The sequence below is a fragment of the Parasteatoda tepidariorum genome, chromosome 9 (genome assembly GCF_043381705.1).
Source record: "Parasteatoda tepidariorum isolate YZ-2023 chromosome 9, CAS_Ptep_4.0, whole genome shotgun sequence".
Classification (NCBI taxonomy): domain Eukaryota; kingdom Metazoa; phylum Arthropoda; class Arachnida; order Araneae; family Theridiidae; genus Parasteatoda; species Parasteatoda tepidariorum.
Window position 1 is genome coordinate 23,308,277 of NC_092212.1, and position 15,679 is coordinate 23,323,955.

General features: G+C 30.6%; 1 protein-coding gene across 5 annotated transcripts in view; it reads left to right on the forward strand.

Moving 5' to 3' along the window:
• The window catches only part of LOC107436851 (alpha-tocopherol transfer protein-like), a 125,641-nt gene extending 110,165 nt beyond the window's left edge, over positions 1 to 15,476 (forward strand). For all 5 annotated transcript variants that reach the window (XM_016048672.4, XM_071185267.1, XM_016048669.4 and 2 more), the window contains 5 exons: positions 2,372 to 2,561; positions 5,073 to 5,318; positions 9,089 to 9,282; positions 11,436 to 11,546; positions 13,353 to 15,476. In XM_016048672.4, the coding sequence (XP_015904158.1) occupies positions 2,402 to 2,561; positions 5,073 to 5,318; positions 9,089 to 9,282; positions 11,436 to 11,546; positions 13,353 to 13,526 (885 nt within the window). In that variant the 5' untranslated portion in view covers positions 2,372 to 2,401 and the 3' untranslated portion in view covers positions 13,527 to 15,476. The remainder of the gene's footprint in view (positions 1 to 2,371; positions 2,562 to 5,072; positions 5,319 to 9,088; positions 9,283 to 11,435; positions 11,547 to 13,352) is intronic.
• The last annotated feature ends 203 nt before the right edge of the window (positions 15,477 to 15,679 follow it).

The following is a 15,679-nucleotide window of genomic DNA, read 5'->3' on the forward strand; positions in this document are numbered from 1 at the left end:
GGTTTATGGAAGATATAAAACTACAGAAGGAAAATTATTTAGTTTTATTTCACCATAATTTAAATCCATTAGGAATGTGGGGTAATTATTCTTCCACTTGACACATGTTGCTTACATATCTTTGTTTACAATTAAAAATTGATTTTAGGAAGACATAAGACTTCCTTCCTTCCTCGATGGCACGACAGCCCCGGGTGGGCCCTGGCCTTCGCAATCAACTTTCTCCAGGCCTGCCTCCGCCTGGCAGTTCTCTTCCAGTTTGAGACTTTTAAGACTGAAAAGTCTCTTTCCACGCAGTCGGCCCATCTCAGCTTTGGCCGACCTCTGGGCCTTGATCCGATGGGCTGAGCCAAAAAGACTATGTTTGTCAAACGCTCTCTCTTCATTCGAATGATGTGACCAGCCCATTTAATTCTTTGGATTTTTAGACATAAGACTACAGAGGGAAAATTATTTAGTCTCATTTCATTTTAAAATAAATCTCTTAGGAATAAGGGATAATTATTCTTACTCTTAGTTAAATATTGTTTACATTTGTCTTAGTTACATATTGTGTATATAACTTTGGTTACATTTAAAGATTAGTTTTTAGAAGACATAATACTTTACAGGGACAATTATGTAGTCTTATTTCACTTTATTTTAAATCTCTCAGGAATAAGGGATAATTATTCTTTCTCTTAGTTAAATATTGTTCATATTTGTCTTAGTCATATATTGTTTGAGTATCTTTGTTTGCATTAAAAATTGGTTTCTGGAAGATATAAGACTGCAGACGGAAAATTATTTAGTTTTATTTCACTATAATTTAAATCCATTAGGAATAAGGGGTAATTATTCTTCCACTTGACACATATTGTTCACATATCTTTGTTTACATTTAAATATTGATTTTAACAAGATATAGGACTGCAGAGGGAAAATTATTTAGTCTTATCTCACTTTAATTTAAATCTCTTAGGAATAAGGGATAATTATTCTTTCTCTTAGTTAAATGTTGCTCATATTTGTCTTAGTTACATATTGTTTATATAACTTTGTTTGCATTTAAAGATTAGTTTTTAGAAGACATAATACAGGGAAATAATACAGGGAATAACAGGGAAAATTATTTAGTCCTATTTCACTTTAATTTAAATCCATTAGGAATAAGGGATAAATATTCTTCCTAGTTAAATATTGTTTACATTTGTCTTAGTTGCATTTTGTTTGCATTTAACACCTTTGTTTACATTTGTTTGGTTTTAGGAAGGTAAAAGATTAATGTGGGAAAATTATTTAGCCTTATTTCCTTTTAATTTAAATCCTATAGTAATAAGGTAAAGTTATTCTTTCTTTTAATTAAATATTGTTTACATTTGTGTTAGTTACATGTTGTTTATATATATTTCTTTACATTTAAAGATTGGTTTGAGATCGACATATGACCATCGAAGGATAATTATTTTGTTTTATTTCATTCAAATCCTTTGTTCTTAGTTACACATCTTTTAATTAAAAGTTGAAAGAATATCTCACTGAAAAATTCAGTCAACACTTTTTCTTCCATTATTGATATGAAGAAATTAAACAATACTTTTAAAAATCACGATTAACTAATAATTGTTAGCAATCTGATTTGAGTGAATTAGTTGAGATATTTTAAAGAAAGAGAAATGTATCTTTAAGTCTGACCGGTTTTTTTCATGCAGGTTGTTTCATAGTTACTGCTTTTAAACAAAACCTTGTATTAGTAGAATCCTTGTCAAAAAATGCATTTAGGGGTCACAAATTAATGTTTTGGTTAAGAAAAAAATAAAAATACTGCTTAAATCTAAAATATGTCTATCGGTATGTGGATTTAAAATTATTATCCCAGTCTGATTACAGGTTTAAACTTGAAAATGTATCTCAAAATCGTATGTTAACTCATTTCTGTTTCCTAACGAGTGTTTTGATATTTTTAATCCCTCCTCCTTCAATAGTGACTCATTAAATTTCGATAGTTTATTTCTTCCCTCACTTAAATTTTAATTTGCGACTGCTATTATGCATGTTTTAATTACTCTTTTTCTGGGAAGGATTCAACAAAATGTATAATTAGAATGGTGATTTCGCAAGATTCTGTATTTAGGTTCAATAAATTTCTGTAACAAAACAGCATATTATGCATCTTCATGGTTTTATGTTCAACTTATTAAATTCTGTTAAAATAATTCTTTTAATTTAATTTATGTTATAACGACATTTTATAAATAGTTATTTTTTCCTAAATTGAGTTTTTTCGAAAATTCCGATTAACCATGGCATACCATGGGCAAAATCAACGATCACCACCTAAATGTGAGGAGTAAAAATTGAAAGATTAACCATTTCTTATTTCTGATTGCAGCTGCTGTGTGATTAGGATCAGACCAAAATAATGGGTTCCAGATACGAAGAAATAATGGCAACCAAACCATATTTGCCTTATAGAATGGGATATCTCACTGATTGGATGGTAGATAAGGCCAGAGATGAGTTGAACGAAACTGATGAAATCAAAGCACCTGCACTCGCAGAATTAAGGGAATTAATATCTAGTAAGTCAATATAAGTGATTCCTAATGATTCCTGATTTTTCCTAGAAGGAAGATCATATTTCTCTTGTTTGTACTTAGTATTTTTTTTTTCTTCTTTTTCTTGAAAGGAATATAGAATTTTTCAAATTGTACGAATACGAAATGAAATATTTAAACAAAAAACATGCGTCTTTAAATGACAGAATTATTATTGCAAAAATGTGTTTCCAATATTGAGGTTAAAATTGATTGATTTAATGAAAAATGATTGAAAGAAATGATTGATTTTTAAAAAAGCAAATAATAGCTATATATCGAAAAAGATATATTTAATCCTTTTAACTAAATGTCATAAAAAAATTTAAATCACAGAATATGAAAAAAAAAGTAAATAAAAATTTTCTTTTAAGGTGAAAAGCTTCAAAATTTTATAAATATGAAAGAACTATACAATAATGCGTGTACTCAGAAAAATTTCTTTGAATTTAATAAGAAATTTTATAAATTTTAAATTTAACTATAGAAAACTTTAATTGGTTCAGAATTCACGATTCTAAGATTTTTTAAAATTACATTTCTCTTAGGTAGACTATATTACCAGCACTATTTGAAAACGAAAATGCATATGCCGTTATAAATAGTTTTATTTTGAATTCTAAAGTTTGATTTTTATTTTGTTAGTTAAAAATTAAATCAATGCCTGCAATAAAAACTTAAATTTTATTTATTTAAATGAGTTAATATGTTAGAAGTATTTATTTTTTTCAACACTGATACCTCGATTAAAAAATTATAAATAAGAATACAGTCAAATCTAGCTATGAACCTTCTAGGGATCGAAATTTTAGTTCACTATAACCGGGAGTTCACTATATCCGCACTGCAAATAATTTTAACTCATTTTTAGAACTACTCCCTTTTATTACATATAATTGAAATAAATGACCAATAAAAAGAAGCACAAAAATGATTCAAAATTAACTCAAAAATGATCCAAAATTGAATTTCAAAATTACCAAAAATTGAAGAAAAAAATCAGTCGAAGACAGAAAAAAGTTCATAATATCCAATTTCTTCTCTTGGTTCACTATATCCACAAAAAATAATATTACATGTGTATAGCAAGGCACGGGAGCGAACATTTCGTTCACTATATCTGGGAGTTCACTATAAACAACGTTCACTATAGTGGGGTTTGACTGTATTTGATAATTTATTTGATTAAGTTTTACTCTGTTATTATAAATGTTTTAACTTTGAATTTTAAAGTTCGATTTTAATTTTATGTAATACTTGAAAATTAAATCGATGCATGCAACGAAAATTCAACTTATTTGTTTAAAGTATAGAGTAAAATTTGTAAACGTTGTTTTGTTTACCCTATTGAAAGCGAATTAATAAGAACGAACTTATGAAATTAAGTGATGCGTTAGAGCCACAACTATATTTATATATAAAGATTAATAGAACAAAACGTTTTAAATTTATTTCCCTAAATTCATTACATATATTTTGCCGCTCCTGATTGTGTAGAATAAATAATATGAGCATTTTTATTCAATATTTTTTATTTGGTGCTGCCATCTGTATTCGATATGATGAATTTGCAAGAAATTTTTTAGATGTGCCGCATCTAAATATCGCTAAACGTACTTAAAGAAATTATTCCAACAAAGACAAAATAGAGTTGTCCTTTAGTATAATCATAATGTGATAATAAGTTCTGTAAACCGATATGCATACCAAATTTTAATAGCTCGAAATTGAAATTTTTCCTAGTAGTGATAAAACTGTTCTGTTTTTAATTTATTCAATAATTGCATATAATGTATGTCAAAACATACATTATATTATTAACATACTTTTTAAAGCATTTCGCTTAACTATTTTTCACAAATTTAAAGAATCACATTAAAAAAAAAAATTATCTATTTTTGTTAATGATATTTTGTATTGTACATATTAGTAATAATTGTGTATTATATTATGTAATTATTATAGGCATCATTTTTTTACAAACCACACCAAACGTGATGTATCGACTGATTATGCTTATTCGTATCCGTACTGTCGTCAATATTTAAGAGCTAGGAAATTCAACCCAAAGAAAAATTTCTTCAAAAATTTCTACAAAATTAAGAAAGATTACGCTCAACTAAATCCATATGATTTAGACGTTTTACGTTATTATGTAGTTTTAAACATGATTCAATTAATCGATCAAATAGTTTAAAATTTATTTTCCACAATTCTTAACAAACATTTTGCCGCTCTTAATTATGTAGAATGAATAATATGAGAGCTTTCAATTAATTCTTTGCTTGGTGCTGTCATCTACATTCGATAAGACGAAGCACAAGAACAACTTCCTCACTGCCACCGCTCTAAATATTTGAAATATTACTAAATAATATTCTTTTAACACATTTTATTTGGAAGGTTTTGCTAAACTATTTTATACAAATGAAAAGAATTATGTTAAAAAAAGTAATTATATGTTCTGTTATCAATAAAAACTTAATTATTTTGCAGAAGACACCAAACTAGATGTATGGACTGATGATGCTTATTTGCTTCAGTATTTAAGAGCTAGGAAATTCAACCCAAAGAAAGCATTTAATCTCTTTAAGAATTTCTACAATGTTAAACATGATTACGTTGAAGTTTACCCATATGATTTAGACGTCGACGGTTTAAGAAGCATTTTTACATCGGGAGCAGCTGGATCATTACCATATAGAGATGAAAATGGCTGCGTTGTTTTCATCTTTAAAGTGGGTAAGTTACAGAAATATCTTATAAAGATAACAAGTAATGATATTTATTCTGGTGTTGAGGATTGGAGGCTTGAACTAGCCCGGAATTTTATGACATTTTGATTTTTGAGCCTTTTTTTCTCTTTTAGGTCAATTTTGTTTTAAATTTTTGAGCGTTTTAGAACTTTTTTTTTAGTATTATTTTTTCAATTTTATTATGTTCAGAAGTCTATATATTTTCTTTCTCTTTTTTTTATTTAATCATATAACTTTTATTTCGAACTTAAATAAACGCACGGCATTTATTGCATTGTTGCATATTTTGACGTGCATATTTTATTTATTGCATATTTTGACGTGAATGAAAGTAATTTCTAAGAGGAAAACAATAAAAAACAAGAAAATAAATAAAAATAAAGAGGAAAATATCTAAAAAGTGGTGCAATCCAATATAATGATTAAAAAAATAAATAACAAGTGATAATATCTCCCAGTTTGTAAGAGAATCGTTTTCAAAAGCGTTGTGGATTCCTAGTTATGTACAAAAACAAATGCATGAAAACAAAACTAATGCATAAAAACAAAACTAATGCATAAAAACAAATGTCCGAACAGGGATAGTCTGATCCAGAAAAAACCTTGAAGCCGAAGATATTTTAAAAAGAAAATGGCCAGCCAGATCTCTAAACCTGAATCCCATCGTGCATGTATGGAATACACTCGTCAAAGCAGCTGCAGTTCCCCAACGCACTTTCTGAAATCACCCGGATTTATAAACTTTCGGAATGGAGAATTGGGATCTATTGTCCCACTATCTTAGGCAAACTGCAAGCACTAGAAGATTTTTGCCACAATTTTTGTCTTTCAATAATGTAAATTTTCATTCTTGAAAATGGGTTTATTTCTTAACTGCTATACATAAGCGTATATTGCAGAGGATTTCTCAATTATTCTATTTACATATTGCTGATAGACGAAAACCTAATTTGTTCTGTTTGATTCCATGCGGTTAACTTGTAGCGCTCTGGTAGCGTAATTGGTAAAAGTGGCGATAACTTTACTGCTGGAGAGCCTGGGGCAGTGAGTTCGATCCTGCAGTCGACTACACTGACGTGAATACGCTGCAAGATGCGCGATAAATATGTCCCAGACTGAATGACTTCTTGCTTTAATAACAATAATCAGCTAATAATTCAAGAAAACCTGGTTGGAAATTGCAATTGTAAATTAAGTAATAGCGAACAAAAATACATACAGGCCTGTATTTCCTTGCAATCTTCAACACGTTTTTTTGATCATTTTAAAAATACAGTGAACTCTCACTTATGCACCGGTGTAAGGGGCCAAGAGAAAAAAGCGCATAAGTGAAAGAGGCGCATAAGTGAAAAACTTCAAAATTTTAAAACGCAACGTAAATGGCAGTGACAATATGAATAAATATGTTTCAATAGATTTAATGTTAATATTTATACTGTTTTGGTATTTACAATAATTATACAAAGAAAAAATTTAACATACCTTAAGACAATTTATTTTCTTACAAAATAATCTTAATACATGTTTGTATTTGTTTTTGCCGACGTTATTCAAAAACAGTTTTTTCCAGTTCATATTAATGGGATAAGGGGGAGTTTCAGGAGCAAAATTAAATTGTAAATAGTCAAGAATAGTGTCTAAAGCTTTCAATACTGCTGTGAGATTTGGAGGAACTTTATCATCTCGTCAGTATCATCCACCACGTTCTCATCATTCACAAGTTTTAGTTAGATATGAATGAACAGTTCTTCACAAACAATTTTAGTTTTATGGGAGGGGGTGAAACATCATATATAATTTCTAAAAAAAGTACTTGACGTCATAATATGCTGCACAATAAGTTTTTCAAGTATTTCCCTCACTAAACAGATCACTTCCTTTTATGTACTCATAATGCCCATCTGACTGCAAGTAAGTGATCGCGGTCTCTTTCATCTTTCTTATTCGAGGTGTCTTCTTTTTCTAGAAAACAGCATGGGAGTAAAACTAACCTCTGGACAAGAGGAATGGTCATTTTCAAAAAGATGAATGGGCTTTCCTTGTTGTTGGTGTAACAGATAAGACACCCTATTAAAAATTCTAGAAAGAATGTCGTTCCAGAAACAGCAAAAATGAAAAGGTCACAGGGAGAAGCAAATTCAATAGGATCTAACAACATATATTTCTTTTTATGTGTAACAAGGATTGCTCATTTGCTTCACTTTTAATTCAAAACATTTTTTTTAAAAAAGAAAAAATATTTAAAGGATTAAAAAAAAAATGTTAGCCTAAAATTTCGGCGCATAATTGAAAAATTTATTTTTAGAGCGTCGCATAAACGAAGGATGTTTATCATTATTTTCCTATCTAATGTTCTGGGACCTATAAAAATCGTCGTATAAATGAAAAAGGTGCATAAAAGAGGTGGTGCATAAATGAGAGATCACTGTATGTATTTTAAATTCCATATTCAGCGAATTGAGATCAATCTTTACAGTAGGGTTTCCCAGTTAGAAGGAAATTTAAAAAATATAGTTTTGCAATATAATGTGATTTTTAAAAGGTAGATAACTTGCTTTACTTTCTACGCAATCGCTACTTCGATCAATTAATTTTGTAGACACTTCGTCAGGTTTTCTATGTTCATGTCTTATTAGCTCCCTGTTACTTCTTCTAGGACTGAATACCACTTTCATTTCCTTATTGGACGTGTTCACCTCATTATCACCTTCATTTTTCTTTCAACTTTTTATTTCTTTCAACTGAAAAAATAAGTGATGTCTATTGGGTGCTAAGCCAAGTGTATAGGGTGGGAATGGGATTAATGTTTCAGTAAAACTGTTGCAGAAGAGAGACGATTTAATTTGCGAAGCAAAACATGAGATTTAATGCTTTCTCTGACATTCTCAGATTTCCCACGGGTCTCGTAAATTTACACCGAAGAGCCATTACATTATGACCACCCTGCTAATAACATGTAGGACCACCTTTAGCCCTCAAAACTGCTAGCACCCGCCGTGGCGTTGATTCCACAAGGTGCTGATATATACCTATGCTGATATATAGTCTGAGGTATCTGGTATCTGCAGTTCCCTCACATTGCGAGGGGGTAGCGTAGCAGCACGAATTTGGTTTTCCAAGTAGGACCACAAATGCTCTAATGCTCCATTGGATTTCGTCAGGTGAATTTGGGGGCAAGGACATGTCTTGAAAGTCACTGGAATGTTCCTCGAACCAATCCATGATGATTCGACCCTTATGACATGGCGCATTATCCTGTTGGTAAACACCATCCCCTGCAGGAAAAACAGTTGCCATGAATGGGTGAACCTGGTGTGCAACTATGTCCAAGTAGCTTACGGACGTCAGGGATTGTTCTATGAGGAATATGGGTCCTAATGTGCCCCATAAAAACATTGTTCCTGGGCGAGAAACCATGGAAACCTGCGCGAGCCCATTGTTATAGATGGAGGATGGTCATAATGTAATGGCTCTTCGATGTATAATGATATAGGAAAATTTACCTTTACATCCGTAGAAATGTCTTTTTTAAGAATACGACTTAAAGGCTTGAGATCAGACTGATTACAATTCTAGTACATGTATGCTTCCTTTAAAAAATAACATTTAGAGGTAGTCATAAATGAATTAAAATATCGAATTTTGTTTTATTTTCATCATCACTCTTTAAAACTTTTAAGATCTAAAACGACTCTGATTATTCTTCTCCGTTTTTTCCCCCAAGTTTGGGTTATAATAAAATTTTCTTATTTTCAGCTAAATGGAATCCAGATGTTTTCCCCATAAAAACTGCTCTTTCTGCCATGACAGCTATAATACTAGCGGCTGTTGAGGATCCAGCAACGCAAGTGTGTGGCGTTCACATTTTTCTGGATGTGAAAGGGACATCTTTTAGGCAGATTCGTTGTATCACTCCAAGATACATTCAGTTGTTTTCTAAAGCACTCAGAGTAAGTTATTTGTTTGGGGAATTCCCCCCTTTTAATTTTTGCTTAAATTTTCAAAAGTGCCCTCTTTCGTTTTGGTTAACTCAGTGCTCCCAAAGGTCCACCAAGTGGTCATATATGAAGTGGCTCGGGCACTTGCAAAGATTTGAGAACCCTAATCCTGATAGGAAACTGCCTTTGGACAGACCATCTCAGGCTTCAGGAAATAGAGGTCACCCAGTTATCATGTGGCTGGAGAATGTAGAAGAAGAATTTAGCATGTTAGCTGTCGGGAATGGGAGAACAGTAGTTAAGGATTGACGGCTATAGTGGAAGTTGACTGGGACGACCTGGGTAAAGCTGTAGTACCGAAACGAAAAAAAAACGCCAAATTCATTTTATAAAATACATAAATTATTATTAAAACTCATTATTAAATTTTTCTTGATTTTCAGAAAGATTTGGAAGCTTATTGCACCCACAAAAGTCGGATATATACTAGATAATATAGTTTAAATAGAAGTGGTTGTGAAAGTTGGAAAACTTCAAATTGCTTTGATGTGTAGTTTGTTATTACTTGAATGTTTTTCATGGACCTTTGGGAGTCCTGTTAAACTTTTCCCTTTTTCTCAACCCTCTAAGCGGTGAGCCGGTGGGTAAAATTGTACTGACATTTTCCTGCTAAGCACTGTTTTCCACTTTCAGTAACATGGGAAAGCCAGTTTTTTTAAGCAGGAATGTTCGGAAAAGTCCGAAACTAACGTTCAGGAGGTATTTTCCAGTACTGGAGTAAAAGTGGGGTAAAAACGGGTTGTAAAAACTTAAAATTATAGAATAAAATAAGCTCTTACTATTCTTAATCATAAAACTTTATTTATCACTATGGGTGAGAGAGAGTTTCAAGTGGGTGTATAGCGTAACAAGTTCTGTAAGCCAAGCAACTTTCTGTTCTTGGGTTTGTGAGAAAGATTCCAATCTTCCCTTTGAGTAAACCGTGTCGTCGTAAAACTTCCGGGTTACGATTTCCGACTGATTTTAACACCTAAGCCATCCAATATTGTTATACTTGTAGTGTTTTTAATATAACACGTTCTTTTTATTTTAACGAAACAAACAACAAAAGAATGCGGATGACTCCACAAACTTGCTATGATGCTACCTAAAAAATAACAAACAGTGCTATAGCACTGTTATAGCCTAATAAGGGACAACACTCAAAGCATGGCTAACCTTACACTTTATTTATTCTGCGATGTTAAATTTGTTATAGGCTCATGACCTATTAGAGTTTATAAATTACAGAAAACTCTTATGAATAGTAAAATTGCATGTAAATTTAAAAGCAAATCACAATAATAATACTAAGCCTGTTCACACATCGCCTTGTAAGCATGACATAAGCGTAGGGATACACAGGAAGTTTTGTATATTTCTTCCGGTCTTAGGAAGCTTGTTATTGTTTACATTCAGTCAACCATCCATTGTTTACCTAGGCCTCATGTAAAAGCAACGGAATATGGAAGCAGTGGTGCAAAGTACCGATTTGATAGGTTGAAACTTTCTTACAAATTAAAAAACATGTAAATTTTTGATGAATTAAAAACCTAATTTTTATCTTGCTAGGTTTAGGGACCTTCAGTATCATGAAAACATATTAGATTTTGTTTAAATACCCAGATACATGTTTTACTGGATACAGAATCTAAAGGCATAAATAAATATATTTTTAATCTTCAAGCAATTAATAATCTGTAAAATCGAAACATTGATTTATTAAAATAAATCAATGTTCCTTTTATTAAAATAAAACTTTGATTTAATTTGTATTCCCAAAGACTCCCAAATATAAATTTTTGGAGGAAAAAATTGTTCTATAAATTTTACGCTATATTTTGTAGTGAAAAAAAAACATTACTTTGTTAACTCATTATATACCAAGGGAGATGGACAAAAAAATTGGAAATTTTTAAAACGAATTGCTCTCTAGTTTTGTGATTCAGGGAAAAAAGTGGGGTAGGATTCAAAATGAATCTTTTCTTTAACAAAAAAGCTACTTAGCTCGCAAGTTCCTTCTTGTAGGGCATGTGAAAACAATACGCATAAATGGCCGACCTAAATGGTCAAAAAACAACGATAAAAGCAAAAATTTAACATTATTTTCCTTTGTATATTTTTAGAACACATTAGCTGTGAGGTTTAAAGGAATTCATATATTCAACGAATCCTTCATTTTTACATATCTTTATAACATAATCAAGATATTTCTCACTGACAAAATCAAGAAACGAGTAAGTATAGTTTCTTCTATTTTAATAACTTCAACAAAAACTAATATTTTAAACAGTTTCTGGTGTGTGTTTTATTCAAATATTTATTGTTGCATACGAAAATAGAAGCTTTTTAACTGTCCGCTTAAGAAAGTGACTTAGTTATTAGCAAAAAGGAAAAAAAAAGAGCGGTGATTAATGAACGTTAGTCTAATGAGTTTGTTTTTTCTGTTTCAACCATTTTATTGTAGAATTACTTTGGGAAATTAGGCAGTTTGCTATATTAGAAGAACAAAAAACTGCATAATTTTAAGCTTCAGGCAAAGCTCATCCGCTATTTTCGACTGAAATTTTGATAAACGGAATGTCAGAGAGGATACAGTATAGTTATACTCTTTATATTGTACTATGTGTTTTTTATACTCTTTTTCTAATGAGACCATCCATTAGTAATCAGCGCTGGGGTTCCCGCAAGGGCTTGCACCCTATCGCTTGTGTACCGCACCAGGCGCTACTGAGACCATCCAGGTTCGAAAACTGATTATGGCTGGTCAATTCGTATTCTGCAATTGGCTTGCTCAGAACATAATGCTGACAATGGTGACATTTTTCCCTATCTCAGAGCATCGAGCTGGTGTTATGTAAAAGGGATTACCAGAATGTTAGTTAGAATTGCTTTGACGTTATTCTAACCGTGGGAGGCAGTAGCGATTTTTCTCTCATTGCAATGCAAATAAGGGTTAGTTTCATTCAAAAAGTCTTATAAAGTAGAACATTGAATTTTATAGATTGGATGTTCAACAAACGGTTATAAAGTATAATATGAAAAAAGAATATTCTGAAAAAGCTGTACGACTCAACGATATTTGAAACGACACGAGTACGAATTCCGAACATATCGATTTAAATCGTAACTGTCCCCCATCATTGCACTAATCACTCCTCTACCGCAAATGGCTGAAAGCAGCTAGATTACTCAAATGTTTGACAGCTCATTGATTACTTAATTACTGGACAACACTGGTATTACTCAAACAATAGACATCTACTGGATTACTCAAATAGTAGATATCTTCTGAATTACTCTAATTGTAGACAGCTTCTTAATTTCTTAAACGGTATACAGCTCCTGGATTACTCAAATGATAAACAGCTGTTGCTTTAACGTCTGTCTAATCATGAAAGTGCTTCGTGATTGTTTTCCTTCTCAACGTAATGCTATTTCCTCTAAATTATTTTACGAAATAGAGTTTGTTCTGATGTTTTTTCCATTACTTCATACGTATAGGTTAAAAACTACGATTCGAATGATTCATTTTATTTTGTATATTTTTACATAAAATATACTCCCTTTGTTCCAAATTAGTTGCTACATTTGAATACTTTTGTATTCACTATTATAATACTGGTGATTGTATGATTGTTTTGTGTAAAGATTTTTCAGATATTCCAGGGTGCTATGCTATCATCAATCAACAACTTTTACTTACCAAGCATTTCGTCCTTTAATTAGTATCAAATTAGTTTAAAAATTCCGGCAATCGCAATAGAACTGACTCTTGCACCACCACGATTACAACTATTTTCTTGTTAACGAATCGTGAATTCATTTGTGGTATAAGTATGCTGGTGTCGGTTTATCAAACCTCATCGGAAGGTATTTATGGCTTTTACCTACTTGAAATATAGCATCTCATTTGGGACAAAATTTTCGCCCTGTATGTTGCAACTAATTTGGAACGGAGGAGAGTTTAGTTTAAGAGGTTTCGATAAACTATTATATTTTAATGTGTTTTGAATATTTAAAAATAATTATCTTACTTTCAGTTTCATTTCCATGGTGATAATGCCAAACATTTGCACAAGATTATTCCAAAAGCTATCTTGCCAGCAGAGTATGGTGGCGACAATGTTAACTACAATGAAAGCGAATGGTGCCAAAGAGAAATCGAACTGTTCTATGATAGATTCACAGAATTGCATAAAAAGGGATATTTTTGAAATTAATTCTCGATATTTTTTAAACACATTAATCAAACTTCAAAGATATTACCAATGGTTTCTCATCGATTGTTACACCATATGACTTCTCAATGAATAACAAGAACTTCATATAGATCTGTACGCGAGTGGCTTATTTGTCAATGCGTTTAAGCGATCCTACTAGTGTCCTGAAAAACTGTTGGTTAAGTTTCTAATAAGATATTCTAAAACTCACCATTTTACCATTTAAATTTAAAATTCCTAGAACAGATATCTAATAGAGATTCTGAAATTTTTTTTTAATTCGAAAGGTAAAGTGGTCAGTTGAGGAATATAATTTTAGAAATTTTCCCCGTAGTTTTTTTTTCAGGACACTGACAGCTTACGTTGAAGTCCTTATTTGACTGGCTCTAATTTGCTTCAAAACACATTAGCATTAAATGATCTATTGACGAAATGCTATCAGTGAAGCGATTGCGTCCAAAATGAACTAGTTGAAGTTCAATAGTGTAAATAAAACTACATCGCCTGCCAAATATTGAACATGATCTTGTATGCATTGTACTGTTCAAAAAATGTTTCAATGTTCTGTATGTTAGTGGATAAATTTTTGTATGCCTTTCTCACTTCATATAATTAAAATAACCTCAAAATTTGTTATAAAATGTATCAAATATTTTAAGTGTTTTCAGATAAAAATTATTGACAAATAAATGACTTTAATTTAATTATTGACAAATAAACGGCTGTAAATCGAGTTGCCATAAAATTAAATTCTTATTTAGAAAAAACAATGGAGTTGCCATAAAATAATGTTTTCTTTCTCCATAAAATCGAAATTGACTATCCTAAAATGATTTTTGAAAGAAGATTAATAAATTTGAAGTGCCATGTTTTTCGTCGTTCAATTGTATTTTGTTAGAAAATCAAAATTATCATAAAATGCGCTTTGCATAAAAGTTGGTTGTCATAAAATTTAACTTTTTCATGAAATGGAGTTTTGTTATTAATGACACAAATAAAGGTGCCAAAAATAAAGTATGCCATACAATTTACTTTGCCACAATATTTATTTTAATAAACCTAATTAAGAATTTAGCTTTGAAAGATAAAATTATAACTGTGTTACAAAGGGGTTTTGCAATAAAATAAGAGTATTAGCATTGCGATTGTTATATGATAGAGTCAAGAGAAGATAGAGTTCCATAAAATGGAGCTCTATTTAGTCGCCGTTTTATTCAAAATTATTTTATGAATCATATTTGTTTAACGGTCAATGTGAGTCCAATCACCCATGAAAATTATTGTAGCTGGCAAAAACATAAAAGCAAAAAGAAGAAAAAAAAAATATATATATATATACTATATAGATAAAAGTCTATAAATCTAATTCACCATATGAATTTACTAAGCGAATTTTGTAAATAATTTTGCAAATTCACTATGTGAATTAGATGCTCGTTAAATCATTCAGTTCAAAAAAGATATCGTATGAATCACATTCATTTCACCATAACCATTCAATCAATTTAAATGACAAATATGGAAGCGGCGAAAAATATGAAAACAGTAAAATCAGAGCATTTAGATCTATATTTACAATTGTAATTAAATTAATTAGAAAATAGAAGATTTATAATTTAGAATTTAATTAAAATTCGAATTTTTCTTATTACATTTTCTAATTCTTTTGCTAATTAAATTTCAAAAATTCGCTGTACAAATTTTACCAATCATATGTCAATCGTAATTTTTATAAATATTGTATCAGTACTATACAAAAAATCACAAAATAAGGAATGCCTAGCATATACGTTTTAAGTGTAAAACATTACGGGACTTTTTTAGATCTCTATGTTTATTAAGTTTGAAATGTCTTAATTTATGTTTTTTATTTATTGTGTATGATCATTTTATCATGAAAAAAATGTTTTGTATTTTTGTAAATAAATATTTAAATTATGTTAATTGGTTTCTTTTTTTTTTGGTTTTTTAAAAATGCATATTTTTATCAATAAATAAACAAACAATAACCAGGGCCATTTGGATATGTGAGAATTGAGCAGAGATATATATCCTGCGAAAGAGTAATATCCTATAAACTAAATTTTTAAACTAACTGTTCCTTACACAAGGATATTTTTCCTAAAAGCAGGGTATGGATATTGGTA